The sequence below is a fragment of the Schistocerca cancellata genome, chromosome 5 (assembly GCF_023864275.1).
Source record: "Schistocerca cancellata isolate TAMUIC-IGC-003103 chromosome 5, iqSchCanc2.1, whole genome shotgun sequence".
In the NCBI taxonomy this organism is placed as follows: Eukaryota; Metazoa; Arthropoda; class Insecta; order Orthoptera; family Acrididae; genus Schistocerca; species Schistocerca cancellata.
The window spans coordinates 421,427,849-421,448,996 of record NC_064630.1 but is presented as its reverse complement, the minus strand read 5'-3'; the positions used below and the strand labels follow the sequence as shown (position 1 = coordinate 421,448,996).

Sequence of the window (21,148 nt, the reverse complement as noted above, 5' to 3'; positions counted from 1 at the left end):
TGCATTGCTCACATAGGGATGGTGAGGACAAGATTAGAATAATCACAGCATGTACAGAGGCATTCAAACAATCATTCTTCCCATGTTCCTTATATGAATGGAAAGGGAAGGAACCTTGATAACTGGTACAGTAGGGTGTACTATCTGCCATGTATTTTGGGGTGGTTTGCAGAGTATGGATGCAGATGTAGATGAAGATATCTGCAATCCTTATGCACACTGAAAGCTCTGAGCCACAGCATTGTATAATATTACTTGAGAGGTTAAAACAAAATGGCACTGCTGGTTGATGAATCTGAGTGCCTTGCAGTAATTTGGTTTTGGCAGCAGCAGAAATGCTGCAGCTGTGGCAGGCCAATCCAGATGGCTAATGAAATCATCTGGATTGACCTCATACAGTTACAACATTTCCATTGCTGCTGAAAATGAATTACCCACAAACCTAGTTACACATCAGCATTCAAAAAGATATTAATAGTGATGCTAGTGAGCATACTAAACCTACAGACAATCTTATCTTCAGAAAAGGAAGATTATACTCAGTTATTATAAAAGAATTATTGAAAATTCTCTGTATTTTGCACACATCATTTTCTTATTTCTCAGAATAATGTTTCCTGAACAATTGTGACAAGTTAAAATTACATGCAGGAGACCATCCTGGATACCTACCTGTTTTTAACAGTTCTCTTCCAATTGATTCATTTGATCAAATACTAATGACCACTTCAGAAGCTTGGTACTTAATCCTCTCTGCAAAGACTATTCCACAAAGCTCTGTAGGGAAAGGTACAATGTGTATTTGATTTGTCTACCATCTTAGATTTGTCAATGAGATAAAATTTTCTTACACTTTTACTAACTTTTGAAAAAACGAAGAGAAGGTAGTACTAAGCTTAAGTGTGAAGTTGTTCTCTGATATATATATTTTAATGCAATGAAAAGTAAAGTGGCCATTTTCTAATCTCTATCATGTTCTAATTTGTCACAAATGTTTAACAATTTGTTTTTAATCATATATTTATTGTTTATGATGATGATTCACACCTCTTGACATACTTATTTTTGCTGTAATTGATATTGAAGATTAATTTTTATCCTTTTAATGTATGTTACTTATTTTCAGTATCAGAAATGCAAAAGATTTTTTCCAAGATGGGAAGAACCCAAAATCACAGGGAAATTGAAAACAATTTGTGAGTATGTGCTAGTTTATGATTATTATATAACACATTTATGTGCAACAAATGGTCAGAAATCATGGACCATTATTTACTTAGTTATTGTCTGTCACACACCATCCATTTTAAAAATCCTGGGTAATATAGCATACATGTGATGAAGACTGTGTACAAACCGTTTTTTGTGATTCATTCTTAAAGTGTTGAAATAGGCAGTATTCCTCTTAAGGCAGACTGAAGGAAGCAAGTTGAGCTCAGAAACTTGGTAAAATACTGAAGGAAGCAAGTGGATGAGTTTAGAAACTTTCTAAAAGATTCACAAATGGTTGCCCAGCAGTCTTGAACAGGAAATAATGTAAGATAATGTTCATCTGGTCAACGTTCAAAATATAGTTGTCAAGACCCGTTAAAAATATTTTACTTGTTTTGCTATATCTTCAGCTGAAGGGGCTATAAGGTGAGAGCAAGAGAAGTTAAGATGCATATAGAGCCATAGAAATAATCATGTAGGCCTACTCCTCTTGCTATCTTTACTAGTACAGTAAGAAATGGAAGGGAGAAAGTAAGAGAGGAAGGTAGGAAAGAAGATGGGGGAGAAACAGAAGAAAATAGGGAGGAATGAAAATTAAGGTGTTATACACTATAGACTACAACGTAATTATTGATGGATCACAACTTGGACTGTGAAGTACAGGGGTTGAAATCTGCCATAGCATTTTCAAAAAATCCACCTAACATTTGCCTTTAATTAGGTAGAGAAACCATAGAAAATCTAAACATGGTGACGAGTTGGTGATTTGAACCCCACTTCTCTGAAAGTGAGTTCAGTGCCTTAATCTCTGTGATGCCCCATACTGCTGCAGGAAATGGGGTGACAAAAATTAGCAGTAAGGACTATTTGCAAAGGAATAGAACATAAAATTGTGGATTATTTATTTACAGTTATGATTTCAAAACAATGTATCAAATTGGAACACATAAACATTTTACAACTTTTCACAATGTGTGTGATGTCAGTCTTAACAACTGCATCAGCTTTATTTTGAATTGTGGTTTTTTAGTCTCAACACCAATTCTAAATATACATAATAATTTATTTTCAATTTTAACAGTAACTCCATTGTTCTGTTAATGAGTTTTGATTATCCTGATGTCTTAACCCACAATTTTAAGGTGCTTATTCCAATTCCTTCCGTTCTGTTCCTTTATTTCTCATTACCATGCATGCTTCCCACATGCATACTAGTTACCCAGTGATGTACAATGAATACATATACTTCTAGTTGCTATAGTTGCTAAGTAGTGAGTGACTGCCATACTGGAATCCACCTACTCTCACAACTGTGGTTTTTGCATCAGTCATGGTTTCTGTTATTCCTGTACATGATCCTTCTGCTTGTTTTGATATTTAATATCTCTTTTTAATCCTCTCTATTGATACATGTTACACAGTATATTCCTATATCTACATCCACATCTACATCTATACTCTGGAAACCACTGTAAGTTGCATGGCAGAGGGTACGTCCCATTGTACCAGTTACTATGGTTTCTTCCTGTTCCATTCACATATGGAGTGTGAGAAGAATGATTGTCTAGATGCCTCTGTGTGTGTAGTAATTATTATATTCTAATCTTATCCTTGCAATCTGCATGCAAGCAATATGTACAGGGTTGTATGTATCACTAGAGAAATCATTTGAAGCTTTATTAATAAATGTTTTCAGGATAAGTTACACCTGTCATCGAAAGTCTGCCATTTCAGTTCCTTCAGTATCTCTGCGACACACCCCCATGGAGTAAACAAAACTATGGTCATTCGTGTTGCCTTTCTCTGTATACGTTCAATACCCCTGTTAGTCCTATCTGGTACAGGTCCCACACACTTGAGCAATATTCTAGGATGGGTCACATAAGTGTTGTAGACTGGCTGTGCTTCCCCAGTATTCTACCAATAAACCAAAGTCTACCACCTGCTTAACCCATGACTGAGCCTATGTGATCATTCCATTTCATATCCCTACCAAGTGTTACATCCAGGTATTTGTATGAGCTGGCCAATTCCAACAGTGATTCATTAATATTATAGTCATAGGATATTATGTTTTTTCATTTTGTGAAGTGCAAAATTTTACATTTCTGGCATTTGGAGCAAGTTGCCAATCTCTGCACCACGTTGAAACCTTGTCATGACCTGACTGAATATTTTGCAGCTTCTCTCAGATAGTATTTCACTAGATAATTGCATCATCTGAAAAAAAACCTGTTTTTGTTTTTAACATTGTCTGCAAGAGCATTAATAATCAACATGAACAGCAAGGGTCCCAACACACTTCGCTGGGGTACACTTGAAATTAATTCTACACTTGCGATGACTCCCCATCCATGATAACATGCTGCATCCTCCCTACCAAAAATTTCTCAATTCAGTCAAAAATTTCACTTGATACCCCACATAATCTTTGACAATAAGACCAAATGTGATACTGAGGCAGATGATTTTCAGAAATCAAGGGGTACTGCATTTACATGACTGCTTTCATATGTCATGTGGGCAAAGTGAGAGTTGGTTTCACATGCCATGCTGTATGGCGTGGAAGAGATCATTCTGTTCAAGATACATCATTATGTTTGAGCTCAGAATACGTTCTGAGATTCTACAACAAATCAGTGTCAATGATACTGGATGGTAGTTTTGTGGATCACTTCTACTGTCCTTCTTGTAGACATATGTGCCCTATGCCTTTTTCCAAGAACTGAGCATGGTTTTTTTATTCGAGGGATCTATGACAGATAATAGTTAGAAGAGGGGCTAACTCAGCCACAAATACAGATTAAAATCTGACAGGGATCCCAGCAGGGCATGGAGCTTTGTTCAGTTTTAATGATTTCAGCTGTTTCTCAGCACCACTGACACTAATACTTATTTCATTCATATTAAAAGTGAAACAACAATTAAATTGGGGCAACTCTCCTTGGTTTTTCTTTGTAAAGGAACATTTGAAAATGGAGTTCAGCATTTCAGCTTTTGCTTTGCTGTCCTCAATTTCATTTCCTGTGTCTTTCACTAGGGACTGGACACTAACTCTGGTGCCACTAACAGACTTTGCATATTACCAGAAATTCTTTGGGTTTTGTAAGATACCATTTGACAATATTCTGCTATGGTAGTATATTCTGCTGCCAACCCATCTATCTGATCAGGCATCACATATCCATTTCTTGATTATATCTTTTTAATTATCACCAGCTACCTATTTTGGGACTGTCATTACTTTAAAGTTCCATCTCCACAATATTAACAATCTGAGTACCTTCACAACCATCACAGCACACATTTCTTCAAAAATTATTTATTACATAAAATAAAGGGAAGACAGCCACTTACCTCTAGAGGATGACAGGTAAGCAGGGCACAGAACCACATAATAGAAAATAGTTAACACTAGTTTTCAAGCTCTTGCCGTTTTTCTAGTAAGAGTACACACATTCATACACACACAGGCTCTAAGTCTTACATGCCTGTGATAGTGGTGGGACTTTGTTATTATCTATCCTCTATTACTGCCTTTTTCACAATAGGATAGTTTTACTTTTACATTTTTTCCAAAGTTCTGGTTCCTGTGTGTCAGTGAAACAGATTAATAGGAATATTATACAATTAAAAATTATTGTGTTTGGTTCTGTTTATCAACAATGGAAATGCATCCCAAGTTAGTGTAGAATTAGAAGTCTGCATCTTCATTATTAACAGTCAAGAAATGGATAGATGCTTTCAAATTTTGAAACAGAAAGCAACCCAATATATGTTGGATCCGAGGGCCAATGCTTCCTGCAAATTGTATTTAATTGAAAACTATGTATTGATGGTCCCAAATCTATACATATTTCACACCCTTATGCAAGTCAAGATCGGTTGATATGAACACAATATGAGGCCACATATCTAGTCTTATAGAGCCAAGAACAGGAACATTGAATATTCCCTGGATTAGACTAACAAAAATATGTAAAGATTTCTGGATATAGGAAAACTTTTTATCAAAAAATTAGCAAGTGGTTTGAGGCATAGCCAAGAACAGGAACATTGAATAGTCCCTGGATTAGACTAACAAAAATACGTAAAGCTTTCTGGATATAGGAAAACTTTTTATCAAAAAATTAGCAAGTGGTTTGGGGCATTTAAAATTTAATAACTTCAAAAAGGCAATAGAGTATTAACTGAAAGACAAAGCTCTCTACATTGTTCATGAATTTGAAAATAGTAATGTAAGTGATCTATTAATTTAACTGTGAACAAACAGCTTTTATCCTCATTATTCATAAGCATGTGTGTATAGCACCTAGGAATAATGCAACTAAATATAGACAATTGAAAGTCCAGGTAGAAATTTCAACATTATTATGAAAAGCATAGATTGCTACTCATCATAAACATGACACATTGAGTCGCACACAGGCACAACACACTTAGCTTTTGTGCAGAGCCTTCACTAGAAAAGAAAACACACATGTTCACACAAGCAAGCCCAGTTCACACACATGCGTGACTGCTATCTCCAGACACTCTGAGCTAAATGCAACAGTGTCGCGATGAATGCAAGCAACAATCTGATGTGCGATGGGAAGGGATAGCAGGGTACAGGTGCAGGGAGTGGAGTCAAGCATTAGATGAAGTCAGACAAGGCTGCCAGGTGCAGGGGAAAAATAGGGGGGGGGGGGGACAGGGAGCAGAAAAGGTGAGACAGAGAAGGGGAATAAAAGACCAGTACTGGCATTGGCAGATAGCAGCTGGTGGAGGTGTAGGATGGGCATATCATGTTCATCTGCAAGTTTGCTCTTGGCCACACTTTGGTAGTGGCCATTCATCATGGTGGACAGCTGGTTGGTAGTTATACTGATATAAAAAGCTATACAATGATTGCAGCACAGCTAATATATGACATGTCTGCTTTCACACATAGCATGACCTCTAATGAAATAGGATAAGCATGTGAAAGGACTGCAATAGGAATGCCGGGTGGGTGGATCAAGTAGGTCTTCTATTTGGGTCTTCCACAGAGATATGGGGTTTGGATAGGGAGTGGCACAGGCATGGACTAGGATCAATGGAATAGTACTTTGGGATGGATGGGAGGGATCTTGGGTAGGATGTACCTCATTTCAGGGCATGGCGATAGATAAACAAAGTCCTGGCAAGGGATTTATTTAGTTGTTCCAGTCTGGGGTGGTAATGAGTGACAAAGGGGATGCTCCTTTGTAGCTGGTTCTTGGGGATGGTGGGAGGATTGGATGCATCTGGGGATATGGCATGCGAAATCTGTTTGTGGACTAGGTCTGGGGTTAGTGCATGTCTGTGAAGGCCTTTGTGAGACCTTTAGCATACTGGGCAAGGGAGTTCTAGTCACTGCAGATATATCATCCCTGGGTGGCCAGGCTGTATTGGAGAGATTTTTTGGTGTGGAAAGGATGGTAGCCATTGATGGGATTTATCCCCACAACAAATTCTGTACTCTCGAAATTATCCCTTCCCTCATCCTCATTGTACGCCACTGTCAGAAAATGCACTCCCACTGGTCTTTTCCCATTCTCTGGGTGCCCCTTTCCTTTTTTGCTCCCTATTACCCCTCCCTCCCCCACAGCCTCCTGACACTGCACTGGGCAGCCTTGTATGGCTACTATGTAGCCCCTGCACGCTCCACTAGGCAGTGCTGATTCCTCTCGCCCCACCTGTACCTTAGTGTACTTCTCCCTTCCCTGCCCCAGTCCTGACTGTTGCTTACATTTGACACTGCACCATTGCATTCTGACCAGAGCAGCCAGAAATAGTGGTCCTGAGTGTGTGAGAGGTTTGCTTGCTTGTGTGAGTGAGTGTGTGTGTGTGTGTGTGTGTGTGTGTGTTTTCTGAAGAAGGCTCTGGCCAAAAGATAAATATGTAACAATCTTTTTGTTGTGCCTGTCTGCAACTCAACTTGTCATCTTTATGATAAGTAGTAATCTATCATTTTTATAATATTGTTGATGCAACTAAATTTAGTCTATGTACCATACGTTTGACTAAAGAGTGTCTTTCCCTGTGTCAATTACACATTGACCAATACAATCTGTATTTAAATAGGTACAAAAGGTACAAAGTGTCATATTTATTTACACAACTGTTGATGATGCCTTTTAAAGTTCGAAAGGTGTTTACAGACTAATAAATAATAATAATAATAGGACATGACACTAATCAACTGTCTTCCTCCATGAATGGCCACCAATAGTCTGTGAATCACAACAAACTGAACTATCCAGTTGCTGATCATGCTGCACACTATAACAATGGTAACTTAAACTGCAGCTGCAATACACATGTAATAAGGACCATCTCCTGTCACTTTCCACATCAAACCCCTACCTGTTCTAACAATATACTCTCTGATTTCTCTCTCTTACACTCTGCTCCATAACTTTTGTATTTGTTACTCATCTTAATCCACCTTTTGTTGCTGCTGCTGAAAGTCATCTGTGCCCCTTTTGACCTCTCAAAACTTTCCTACTGCTCCTTTTCTTTGGTGTATTTCACTATTTCCCCCTACCTGCTGTCTTCTCTTACCACTCCCCCCTTACTGCATCCAGTCTGACAAAACAACTACTCAAAAGACAATGTTGCTCTGACCTCATAGATTATGGGTTGTGCACTGTGTGTGTGTGTGTGTGTGTGTGTGTGTGTGTGTGTGTGTGTGTGTAGTGAGTGAGTGTGTGTGTGTGTGTGAGAGAGAGAGAGAGAGAGAGAGAGAGAGAGAGAACATGGGGTAGACAAAATTACGAAAAAAATAAAAATTTATCATGCCTAATACAGTGCAAGAAAATTGTTGGCATTCAAAAGAGCTTCCAATCATCTCAGAATGGATAAATAAAGATACTGCAGGTTTTTCAAGATAATCTTATACTACTGTTTGTGATGACTGCGAATTCTACCCTCACTAAGTATTGCCAAAATACCCGAAAAGTACCGTATCAACAAATGCAGTCAAAATCAATCCGTATCTAAATAGACGTTCCTCCAAATTTTACTTCCCAACACAATATCTGACCGTGCATTTATCCCAGTTCAGCCAAAAAAAAATAACTTACTTGTAACATAAATAAACAAAAGAATACCAAAGTTGAGTGATGGACCCACAATTCAAAGTAATCACAACCTGTGTGGTTTGACTGCTACCCACCTTTGAACTACCCACTATAGAATATTAGCACCAATAGCAAGCGAGCTTCGCTGTCATTGGTCGACGTTTAAGAAATTAACCCTGTGGCAGGCGCGCTTAAGATTGTTGCGTCAGTAGGCATGTGTGGCACTCGGTGCCGCCTACATTTAAATACAGAAAAAAGCAGTTTTTTTAAATTTTTTAGTGGAATTAATTATTTATTGTTTATAACATCATTCTTAACAGCAACTTTTAATATGATCTGTATACATATATCCAAGGTGCATGGGAAAATTAAAATTGTTAGAGAATATCTGACATAGGTTTCCAGGATATTTCCTAAGTGCTACTTTAATAACAAATTCTAAATAAATTATAACCACAGATATGATTCAATTGTTTACCATTGTTAAAGCAAGTTTTACAAAAATGTGTAATATGTATAAAAACTTTGTAGTAATAATAAAGAATAAGGCAGTCATTAAATACATATCAAGAATCACACACTTTCTTCCTCTGGAGAAGCTCTGCAATCATTACATGTGGCAATATTGTGGCAATGTTGCTTGCAAACGAATCTTTTGCAGCTATTGCAAGTGACATTAGTTTTATTATTTTTTTTACCACCACAAATATGGAACCTCCCACACCTTCTTACAGTCTCATCATGATTGGCGGGAATTGATTGATGAGGTGACATAAATCCTTGAATATCTCATGGTAGAGTATAGAGCTGAGCCCTTTCTTTCAAATGGCAGTCCATCAGAGCCAAGGCCAGGTTTGTTAAGTAGGTTCTTCTTTTGAATCCCTCCTCCGGATTGTTTGCAAAAAACAAGACCTGGGAATTTATCCCAGCAATATCCAGATAACAAAAAAACAATGCTAAGGGCCATCTTCTTGTGGTCCTTTGTGTAGAGTAGGATGTACACATATAATCCATAGTATCGACTCCACCTTTTGTTGCACTGCAGTCCAAATTTACAACAGACTTGACTGTAGTGGTGTCAATTTTAGCAGTTTCATGTATTGATGACAGGAAAAGCACAGTCTTGTTCCTTTTTGTTGAGCATGAAACAAGACAGAAGTCATCTTGAAATCTGAAAAGACAATTTCCTATTTCTCACGACCTATTGGGCAAAAATTCCAGAGGAATTTCCTTCTTGTTCTTTTTCAATGTGCCAATGAACGTTAGCCCATTTTCTAAAAGATTCTGGGCTACAGGGTAACTACTGTAGTAGTTGTCCGCAGTTACATTCCTGTGAGTTCCCTTGATTGGCTCAACCAATCTCTTCACAATATCCATTGGCTGGTTAGATGCAACATATTGTCCAGGATTCTGCCTGCCACAGTACACTTCAAAATTAAAAGTATAAATGTCTTGCTATCGCACAATACATACAACTTAAATCCATACTCAGTGGGCTTATTGGGCATGTACTGAACAAAACCACAATGTCTGCTAAATGGGACAAGCATTCCATCTATGGTTGTGAACTCCCCTGGACTGTAGTTATTTCTGCAGTTGTTCAGAAATGCTGAGTGGAGATTGCAGATGGCAGCAAGTTTACAAGTTGCTAGACGTTCTTTTCTTGTAGAAGTATCATCAAACCTAATTGACCGGAGCAAGAAATGAAAGCACTTGTAGCTAAATGCTGCCCTTAGAATAATCATTCCTGTTCCATTTAATGCCCACAGTTCTAATACATTTGTGCATTCTCCTTTTTGTACAGCAATCAGAAACAGTGCTCCTAAAAGAGCCATTATTTCAGAAGCAGAAGTAGTTTTGCAATCTCTAGCCCTTGAGTAATTGACAGATGATCTCTTCTTATTTATGTACTCGTTTGTGTTTGCAACGACATAATCAATTATCTCACAATCAAACAGTTTGAGAAAACTTTCAATTTCAGTTTTAGCTTCTCTACCATTGCGTTTCAGGCCAGGTAGGACTTTGATTATATTCTTACGTTTTGGTTTCCCTGGTAGTGCTAATGGATTACTTATCCGCAAAGTTTTGTCATCCTTACCAATATAAAAATGGCAGTCATCATGTGGCATTCCTTTCACTTCAGTCCTGTCAATGCATGACTGCTCAGATTCGCTGGAATGATCTGCAGTTTCAATTATTTCTGCTTTCTCATCGCTGTCAGAGAAATCTGCGTAATCTTCTTTGTCAGATGATTGCAGAAGAAGACGCTCAATTTCTTCTGGTGTTAGTCCTTTCATTTGTGCAGACCTGGGAGAAAATAAAATAATTCTAATACCAAAGCAATGTTAATAACTAAATCATCATTCACCTACAGAGTTGTAAAACAAAGCTTCTAATCATCAAAATATTCGACAGTGGTACGGCTACATGTACTTACATTACCGGGCGCGTGCAGTACGCAGTGCCATCTTGGTGCAGTCGTCCACTTCACAGGTGAGTCACAGCCGTTGTGGGTATAATGACAGCACAGTAATGCAGTTTGGTGCGTGACTAAACAATCGAAGCATATCTAGCACCACTGTTGTGTGCTCGGCGCGCTGACGTAATTATTAAACAAAAACAAAATTGGCAGCACTGTATGCTGCCACGCAACCACTGCAGGGTTAATGGCGGGCGCTCTTGTCCAAGTAGCAAAACATTACAATACTTCTGCTAAATGTTACGGCACACGAATTTAGACACATACCCTCCAAAAGTTATAAAAAAATATAAATGCAGCGGCAGCGGATTTAAAATGTAAAAAAAGGAAAAAAATGGAAATAATTGAAAGGGTAATGGCTACTGCTAATGAAAGTCAACAATGTGTACATAAAATACCCCACTTCGTGGAGAACACTTTTATTCTAAAGAAGACAAACATTATGTGAATGTCAGCCAAAAGGAAAAGAAATTACAAATTAAAATTGTTTGCAATAATTTTGAGTCTTTGAGAGGAGAGTGCTGCTTTTAAATCTTATCTTGTGTGTTGTGACAATGGTCGCGATATTGATGGCAGCTGGCTGGTCCTGGTGAAATGCTGAGATCTGCTCCCACGGTCGTGTGATTGCAGCTGACGATTTTTCCTCGTACTCGGGTGGGCGTTGGTATTCATTAAGCCGCAAATCTGATTACAGTGGCATTTTGCAGGGCACAGGCCAGTCCATGTAATTGTTGTTACAGATGTCCATATGTGCACAGTTTTAAAGTTTCAGGCACACACAATTTAAGTTTACTTATGCCACACACAGTTTATAAAACTTGCTGACGTGAATTCTGTAGAAAGTCAATTTGTATTATGAGTGCCGTGATCGAAAAAAACCGTCCTGGGCGGGAATGTACTCACACACAATAGACAGTTCGCGTAAGTTCAGAACGACTGTTACTGATTATAGGCGTCCAGTAGTTCATCGGAACGCGAATAAATACGTAAGTTCACAGCACTTGAGTGTACGAAAACACAGTCAAAATTCAAGCACAGTTCAATTAACAGACACAGAGCTACAATACCATTCATTCTCAGTTGCATTGTCATAGTTACTTCATCTCACGGCACAATCTCAGTATTTACTTCACCCAGTTTCTACACTCACTATCATCATATCATGTCCCGGTATAAAACAGTCATTAAAAACGTACATCACTTGCCACTAAACTCAATCTTCACCAACCAGCTCATAAAAGTCACGACTCCCACAGTAAAGCATGTGTCCACCTCTCTAGCTACCCAACAACCCCCCCCCCCCCCCCCTGCTTTGTTGGATCGACTATCGAGGTATCTTTACACAAATATTTTCTACCAAACTTGTTACAGTAAAAGATAAACAAAAAAATTAAAGCTTTCCAAAATCAATAAACTCTAAACATATTTATCTACTTACAAAAAAGAAATAATTTCCAGTTACATATTACATCTAGAAAACAACTTTTATCTCTATATTACAGGACAAAATGGCAAGTTCAGGGAATGATAGTGGAAGTGGACAGCAATAATGCCACACACCGTCAGGTGGCTTGCGGAGTATGGATGTAGATGTAGATGTAGATTGATATCTGGTGACTGTGATGGCCAAGGGAAATAGGACAATTCATCCTCATGCTCACAGGACTGGACAATGAGAACTATATGAACAGGAGCCCTATTGTCATGAAACACATCATTACCATTGGGGAACAAACACTATACCACAGGATGGACCTATCAGACAAAATGGTCACATAATCTTGGGCAGTGTTGTGACCTCACAGGGTAAGCGTGGGGCCTATGGAATAGCATGCTATAGCTGCTGCAGTCATCACCAAACCCCCACCAAGTTTCATTCTTTGAATGTGAACTCGCCAGAGGTTGGAAACAGTGTGAAATAGGACTCATCCAACCAAATGACTTTCTTTCATTGTTCCATAGTCCATGTTTTAAGGCTTTAGCATGATGTTTTCTTGCTATGTGCATTTGCATCACTGATGTGTGGGTTTGGAATTCCATCTCATTCTGTGATTTACAGCAGATGGAGCTTCCTTTGTATTTTCTTGGTGCTGGCAGGGTTCATGAGTATAACATTCAGTTCTGCAGTGACTTTTGCTGCTTGCATCCTCTTATTTTTTGTCACAACCCTCCTCAATGACCATCCACATTTTGATTTAGCAGATTATGTTCCTCCACTTTCCCTGTATGCGCTGTAAGTCTTTAGCATGGTGACCCTTGAAACACCAAACACTTTAGCTACCTTGTTTATGGAAGCAAACACCATATCAGCACCAACAATTTTTCCACATCCAAAGTCACTTAGCTCTGACATAATGCACTCACAACTACACAGAACACTGTTACCACAACATATTGAGGGCATTCTATAAGTGCTGTTAATGGTCAATTGCAACAGTGCAATCTGCAGGCTTGGCTAGCATCTGGATTTATGTTCAAGCATGCATTTCTTGAACTATTTCCATATTTTTGTCCAACCCCCGTATATCACTGACTAACCATATGCATGTAAGTAGAATGAAATTTTCACTCTGCAGCATAGTGTGCGCCAATATGAAACTTCCTGGCAGATTAAAACTGTGTGCCGGACCGAGACTCGAATTCGGGACTTTTGCCTTTTGCAGGCAAGTGCTCTACCAGCTGAGCTACCCAAGCATGACTCACGACCTGTCCTCACAGCTTTACTTCTGCCAGTGCCTCATTTCCTACCTTCCAAACTTCACAGAAGCTCTCCTGCCAGGAAGATTATTATCAGTGCACACTTCACTGAAGAGTGAAAATTTCATTCTGGAAACATCCCCCAGGCTGTGGCAAAGCCGTCTCCCAATATCCTTTCCCCCAGGAGTACTAGTTCTGCAAGTTCACAAGAGAGCTCCTGTGAAGTTTGGAAGGCAGGAGATGAGGTACTGGCAGAAGTAAAGCTGTGAGGACAGATTATGAGCCATGCTTGAGTAGCTCAGTTGATAGAGCACTTGACGGTGAAAGGCAAAGGTCCTTAGTTCAAGTCTCGATCTGGCACACACTTTTAATCTGCCAGGAAGTTTCATATGCAGGTGAGTGTTGGCTTCCTGGATTTTTCATCATTGTAATAATTATGTCTAATATTTTTAAATCTAAATAGAACCTCATGTGGTTGATTTTATGAAAATAAAAGTTCATAAAATTCTACTAGATTCTCAAGTATTATTTTATGTTGTTCATTATAGATCCCGACTAATACAATATACAACAGATCTCTGTAAAACAACTAGTACTAAACTGAAAGAATTGGCTGGACTATGTACATTAGGGACATCAGTTGATGAGGTATCTATAAATCTATTATCATCTTACTCAGATAATGGATCACTTACTAAAATTATATGGTAAGAAAAACCTCAAGCTTTCAAATAAAAAGAATTTATATAAAAAATCATATGTGTGGATTATCTGCAGCTGAACAATTAATATTACAAAATTTATTGTGTATAATGTACTTTAATAATATATGAAATTTATTACAAATTTCTTATGTGAGTTTTCATTTTTATGCAATAAACAGATATTATTATTAGAAGTTGATAGCAAGTTTCCATATACAGTCTAGTACTGAAAATTTTTGTCCATTTGGTCTTCATGGTAAAATGAGAATCTGTATCTGCACAATGTACAATGTGTCCCATAATTGTTGTGACAAACTTCGAGTGGTTGTAGAGGTTGTCCTTAGGAACAGATTGAGGATAGGAAACAGTGGCCAGAAACATCATCCAATGATGCCACAGAATGTCAAAGTTGTAGGCCTCGATGCCTACCAATAGTCCATGCCTTCAACAGCAAATGTGACTTTGTACTCTAACAGAACATAGATGGAACGTCTCACAGTGTTGCTGATTGCCATGATTGCCAGTGGACAGGATGAAGCTAGCTGCTGCCTGGAGAGGCCTTGTCTCCTATGAAAGTGATGCTCTGTTGCCTTGGTGATTGATGGTTTCAGAGGTTTCCATCTGTAGTTTATTTTTCTCTTGAAATCATTGAAAATTTATTATGTATTTTGTCACACAGCAGAAAAATAAATTTCAGATGGAAACCCATGTCCAAAAGCATCGTCCACCAAGGCAACAGAGCATTGTATTGATAGGAGACAGGGCCTTTCTACACAGTAGCTAGCTCCATCCTGCCCACTGGTGAGCATGGAAATCAGATGTGATCACTGAATAACAAACAACATTACAAGACTTTCTGCCTATGGTCCATCAGGGTACAAGACATGCTTGCTGCTGAAGGGGTGGCCTAGTGGCAGGTGTAGCATCTAAAACTTTGGCACTCTGTAGCATCATTGGATGATGTTTCCAGAAAAAGGTGCTTATCCTTAATTTGTACCTTGAGACACTCTCTACAACATCTTGAAGTTTGTCACATCATTTCTGGGACACCCTGTATAGATCATGCTCTGTAATGTTTATTGATTATTATCCTTATACAGATATGTCTGTTCAGTTTCACTGTTGCACATTGCTGAGCTGAAATATGATAATTAATAAATAATTAAGACATAACAACAATTTTTTTTAAAGGAGTAGTAGGAAGATGTATAGAATAAGTTCTTCAGTGAATTATTGTTCTTTAGTGATGTTTAAGTCACCTACTAATGTTCGCATATCATGTCGTTTTTGGAAACCCAGATTCTACTCTGTAGGAATCAACATGGATTCCGGAAACAGCGATCGTGTGAGACCCAACTCACTTTATTTGTTCATGAGACCCAGAAAATATTAGATACAGACTCCCAGGTAGATGCTATTTTCTGTGACTTCTGAAAGGCGTTCGATACAGTTCCACACTGTCACCTGATAAACAAAGTAAGAGCCTACGGAATATCAGACCAGCTGTGTGGCAGGATTGAAGAGTTTTTAGCAAACAGAACACAGCATGTTGTTATCAATGGAGAGACATCTACAGACGTTAAAGTAACCTCTGGTGTGCTACAGGGGAGTGTTATGGGACCATTGCTTTTCACAATATATATAAATGACCTAGTAGATAGTGTCGGAAGTTCCATGCGGCTTTTTGTGGATGATGGTGTAGTATACAGAGAAGTTACAGCATTAGAAAATTGTAGCGAAATGCAGGAAGATCTGCAGCAGATAGGCACTTGGTGCAGGGAGTGGCAACTGACCCTTAACATAGACAAATGTAATTTATTGCTAATACATAGAAAGAAGGATCCTTTATTGTATGATAACAGGATAGTGGAAAAAACACTGGTAGCAGTTACTTCTGTAAAATATCTGGGAGTATGCGTGCGGAACGATTTGAAGTGGAATGATCATATAAAATTAATTGTTGGTAAAGCGGGTACCAGGTTGAGATTCATTGGGAGAGTCCTTAGAAAATGTAGTCCATCAACAAAAGAGGTGGCTTACAAAACACTCGTTCGACCTATACTTGAGTATTGCTCATCAGTGTGGGATCCGTACCAGATCGGGTTGACGGAGGAGATAGAGAAGATCCAAAGAAGAGCGGTGCGTTTCGTCACAGGGTTATTTGGTAACCGTGATAGCGTTACGGAGATGTTTAGCAAATTCAAGTGGCAGACTCTACAAGAGAGGCACTTTGCATCACGGTGTATCTTGCACGCCAGGTTTCGAGAGGGTGCATTTCTGGATGAGATATCGAATATATTGCTTCTCCCTACTTATACCTCCCAAAGAGATCAAGAATGTAAAATTAGAGAGATTCGAGCGCGCACGGAGGCTTTCAGACAGTCGTTCTTCCCGCCAACCATATGCGACTGGAAAAGAAAAGGGAGGTAATGACAGTGGCATGTAAAGTGCCCTCCGCCACACACCATTGGATTGCTTGCGGGGTATAAATGTAGATGTAGATGTAATATAATTAAAGGTGCCCACATTGCAGTGGAGATGATGGCAGTAAAATGAAGCTAATGAATGAGAGGGAGATAACATTATAAAGAAGTGTTGTATCACTTCATACTTAATTTTTTCCTCTTCGATAATTTCTCAGCAATAATGATTTGAGGATTGGATTATCATTTTTATGAAAGTTTGTAACCAGTGTTTGTAAAATTACTTTAATCTTGCAAAAACATTATCACAATAAAAATATCAATATTCACACTGAGTCATTTGCTGGATATATCAATCGGTTTTCGAGAAGATTTAAAGAAGAAAAATTTCTCCTTGTAAAAATATTTGAATTCGATTTTCTTTTATTTAAAAGCAAATGACATCCAGTTTATTATGTATATTTTGTCAGCTTACATCATAATAGTGATCAGACTGTTTATCTCAAAAACATTTTGTTTTTCAATTGAAATAGCATTCTTTTCACTGTAACTCACAGCATGCAATGCCTTCTCCTTGGTTATCTACGACTCAGCTGCTCCACATTTATGCTCTGTTTTTATCAATGATGCAGTATTACAGTGGGACACATGGGATAGAAAATGAAAAAAAAATAAGATAAAGAAGAACTTTCATGATTTAATGTCTCTTAAATATATCTCATTTATAAGGTGGCAGTTTGATATTGTGAGTTGGGTAGGAGGTTTGAGCAGTGGGCTAAGGATGGGGGAGGGATCCTTACAGAAAAAATGTTAACTCCTCTGTAGTGTAATCTCCATGTGTGGTATTCTCTTCCATACAACCCCTCTTCAGGTAAAACAGTTAGCACTAAGACAAATATTTTTACACAATTAAAAGTTGTTTAGCAAATGTAATAGGTTTCTAGTTGTTACTGTTTCCATTGAGTAAAATTACTTAATCTAACAATACCAGAGAAAGAAAGTTGCCACTCACCATATAGTGGAGATGCTGAGTCACGATAAGCACAACAAAGAGATTCACACAATTATAGCTTTCGGCCATAAAGGCTTTTAGCAACAGTAGACACACATACAAACAAGCACACACACACTCACACAAACACAACTTGCATACACGTCTGCAGTCTCAGAGAACTGAAACCACACTGCGAACAGCAGCACCAGTGCATGATGGGAGTGGCGACTGGGTGGGGGTAAGGAGGAGGCTGGGGGGGGGGGGGGAGGGGGGGGGGGATAGTATGGTGGGAGTGGCGGACGGTAAAGTGTTGCAGTTTAGACATAGGGCAGGAGAGGAGCTGCAGAGGGGGGAGGGGGTAAGTAGTGGAAAGGAGAGAAATAAAAAGAAATTAAAAGACTAGGTGTGGTGGTGAAATCACAGCTGTGTAGTGCTGGAATGGAAACAGGGAGGGGCTGGATGGGTGAGGGCAGTGACCAACAGAGGTTGAGACCAGGAGAGTTGTGGGAATATAGGATGTATTGCAGGGAAAGTTCCCACCTGTGCAATTCAGAAAAGCTGGTGTTGGTGGGAAGGATTCATATGGCACAGGCTGTGAAGGAGTCATTGAGATGAGGGATATCATGTTTGGCAGCATGTTCAGCAACAGGGTGGTCCACTTGTTTTTTGGCCACAGTTTGTTGGTGGCCATGAATATGGACAGACAGCTTGTTGGTTGTTATGCCTACATAGAATGCAGCACAGTGGTTGCAGCTTAGCTTGCATCTAGGTATGTTACAGGTGTATGAACCGTGAGGTAAGGGATTGGGAGCAGGGGTTGTGTAAGGATGGATGAGTATATTGTGTAGGTTTGGTGGACGGCAGAATACCACGGTAGGAGGGGTGGGAAGGATAGTGGGCAGGACATTTTTTCTCATTTCAGGGCATGACGAGAGGTAATCAAAACCCTGGCAGAGAATGTAATTCAGTTGCTCCAGTCCCGGATGGTACTGAGTTATGAGGGGAATGCTCCTCTGTGGCTGGACTGTGGGACTTTGGTAGGTGGTGGAGGACTGGAAATATAAGGCACAGGAAATTTGTTTTTGTACAAGGATGGGAGGTTAATTACAGTCAGTGAAGGCTTCAGTGAGACCCTCGGTATATTTTGAGAGGGACTGCTCATCACTGCAGATGCAACGACCACAGGTGGCTAGGCTGTACGGAAGGGACGGATGGGTGGCAGATGTCGAAGTGGAGGTATTGCTGGTGGTTAGTAGGTTTGATACGGACCGAGTTACTGATGTAGCCATCTCTGAGGTGGAGATCAACATCTAGGAAGGTGGCTTGTTGGGTTGAGTAGGACCAGTTGAAGCAAATGGGGGAGAAGTTGCTGAGGTTCTAGAGGAATGTGAGTAAGGTGTCCTCACCTTCAATTCAGATAGCAAGATATCATCAGTGAATCTGAACCAGGTGAGTGGTTTAGGATTCTGGGATTTAGGAAGGATTCCTCTAGATGGCCCATAAATAGGTTAGCATAGGATTGTGCCATGCTGGTGTCCATAGCCGTACCCCAGATTTGTTTGTAGGTAATGCCTTCAAAGGATAAGTAATTGTGGGTGAGGATATAGTTAGTCATGGAGACTAGGAAAGAGGTTGTTGGTTTGGAATCCATAGGGCATCTGGAAAGGTAGTGTTTAATAGCAGTAACCCTTGGGCATTAGGAATATTAGTGTACAGGGAGGTGACATCAATAGTGGCGAGCAGGGCACCGTGTGGTAAAGGGACAGGAACTGTCGAGAGTCAGTCGAGAAAATGGTTGGTATCTATTATATAGGTGGATAGGTTCCAGGTAATATGTTGAAGGTGGTGGTCTAGGAGAGCTGAGATTCTCTCAGTGGGGGCACAGTAACCGGCCGCAATGGGGCATCCTGGGTGGTTGGGTTTATGGACTTTAGGTAGCATGTAGAAGGTTGGAGTGCAGGGAGTAGAAGGGGTAAGTAGAGAGATGGACTCTGGGGAGAAGTTCTCGCATGGTCCTAAGGGTTTGAGTAGTGACTCGAGATCCTGTTGGCTTACTGGAATGGGATCACTGTGGCATGGTTTGTAGGTGGAAGTATCTGACAGCTGACAGAGTCCTTCTACCATGTAATCCTTGTTGTTCAAAACAACAGTGGTGGAGCATTTGTCTGCAGGTAGGATTATAAGTTTGGGATCAATTTTTAGATGGTGGACTGCGGTTCTTTCTGTTGATGTAAGGTTAGTTTGCATTTGGAGGGATTTGGGGATTGATGGTGAGGCAAGGTTTGAGGTTAAGAAATTCTAGAAAGGTAACAGGGTGTGGTTTGGAGGCAGTGGGGGGTGGATCACAGTTGGATAGAGGAGTGAACTGAGTTAGGCAAGGTGCAGTATTGGTCTTTGTTTGAGTCTGATTGGTCAGTTTGGTTGCGAAAATGTGTTGTTGTGCCTATTGTGACTGAGCATCTCCACTATATGGTCAGTAGAAACTTCCCTTCTCTGGTTTTGTTACATTTCATCCTGGATTTTCCATTGTTTGAGTTTTTCCTGATGGCTTTTCTTCAATCCTAACCCTGTGCTGTTTTGCTTTGTAACTACTTTCTTTTGCATCGCTATACTCAATGTTCATCCTTCATTCTTTTCTTTCCTGTGTTTCTGTTGTTGCCTTATGAACCGCACTACACGCTCTACTTATGAACCACACTGTATCAACCATCTCAGCCATGCGCAACAGACAGCCTGAACACCATGCTGATTGTTGATGCAGCATCTTGTGTCCCACATTACTCCCGCCAATATAATTAAGCCTATACCTTCAAACTGATCACTCTCCCTGTGCCAGTTCTCGTATTTTTGCGTGTGTTCTCGTATTTTTGCGTGTTATCTCCCGCACTTTTCCAGTGCCACATGATCTTACATCTCTACCTATGAACCCCTCCCCACCCCGCCCACCCCCACTTTCTCCATTCTATCCCTGTTCGCACCCATTAAATCCACCTAATTCAGCCACATCTGTCATCCCCCTTCTTTAGGCTTATCCACACTCAGACCTGCTACCCACAGTAATATACAATGATATTAATATACAATATATATTAATAATATATTATAATAATAATATATTAATAATATTAATATATTAATATACAATATATTAATGATTAGTTATTCTCTACTTTGATCCTTGGGACTCCTCACCAATTTTAATAAGTTTTCGCCTTCCACTATCATCTTCTTCCTCAGATTTCATCTCTTTTTTTCCACTTGTGCATCCATTTCATCCTTTCCATATTTTTCATGCGTATGTGTGAGTATTTTGCGTAATTTTTTGCGTAATTATTCGGACATAATTCTATTTTCTTATGTAATTTTTCACATTTTTTGTACCATCATGGATCCTTGCTCCTCCCATCTGCATCAATACAGAAGAGTTTCCTTATCCCAAGCCAGATCCCAGTCCAATATACTGTTCCTGTGTTGTTGTTTGGCTCATGAAATCCCCCTTATGGCCTTACCATTAAATTACCCATCTCTGGTTGCCACCCCTCCTTCCACAATGA

At 39.4% G+C, this 21,148-nt stretch overlaps 1 protein-coding gene across 2 annotated transcripts in view; it reads left to right on the top strand.

The window, feature by feature from the left end:
* LOC126187911 (syntaxin-12-like) overlaps nt 1-21,148 on the top strand; it is an 86,851-nt gene that overhangs the window by 24,332 nt on the left and 41,371 nt on the right. For both annotated transcript variants that reach the window (XM_049929266.1, XM_049929267.1), the window contains exons 3-4: nt 1,127-1,196; nt 14,022-14,121. In XM_049929266.1, coding sequence (XP_049785223.1) covers nt 1,127-1,196; nt 14,022-14,121 — 170 coding nt within the window. The remainder of the gene's footprint in view (nt 1-1,126; nt 1,197-14,021; nt 14,122-21,148) is intronic.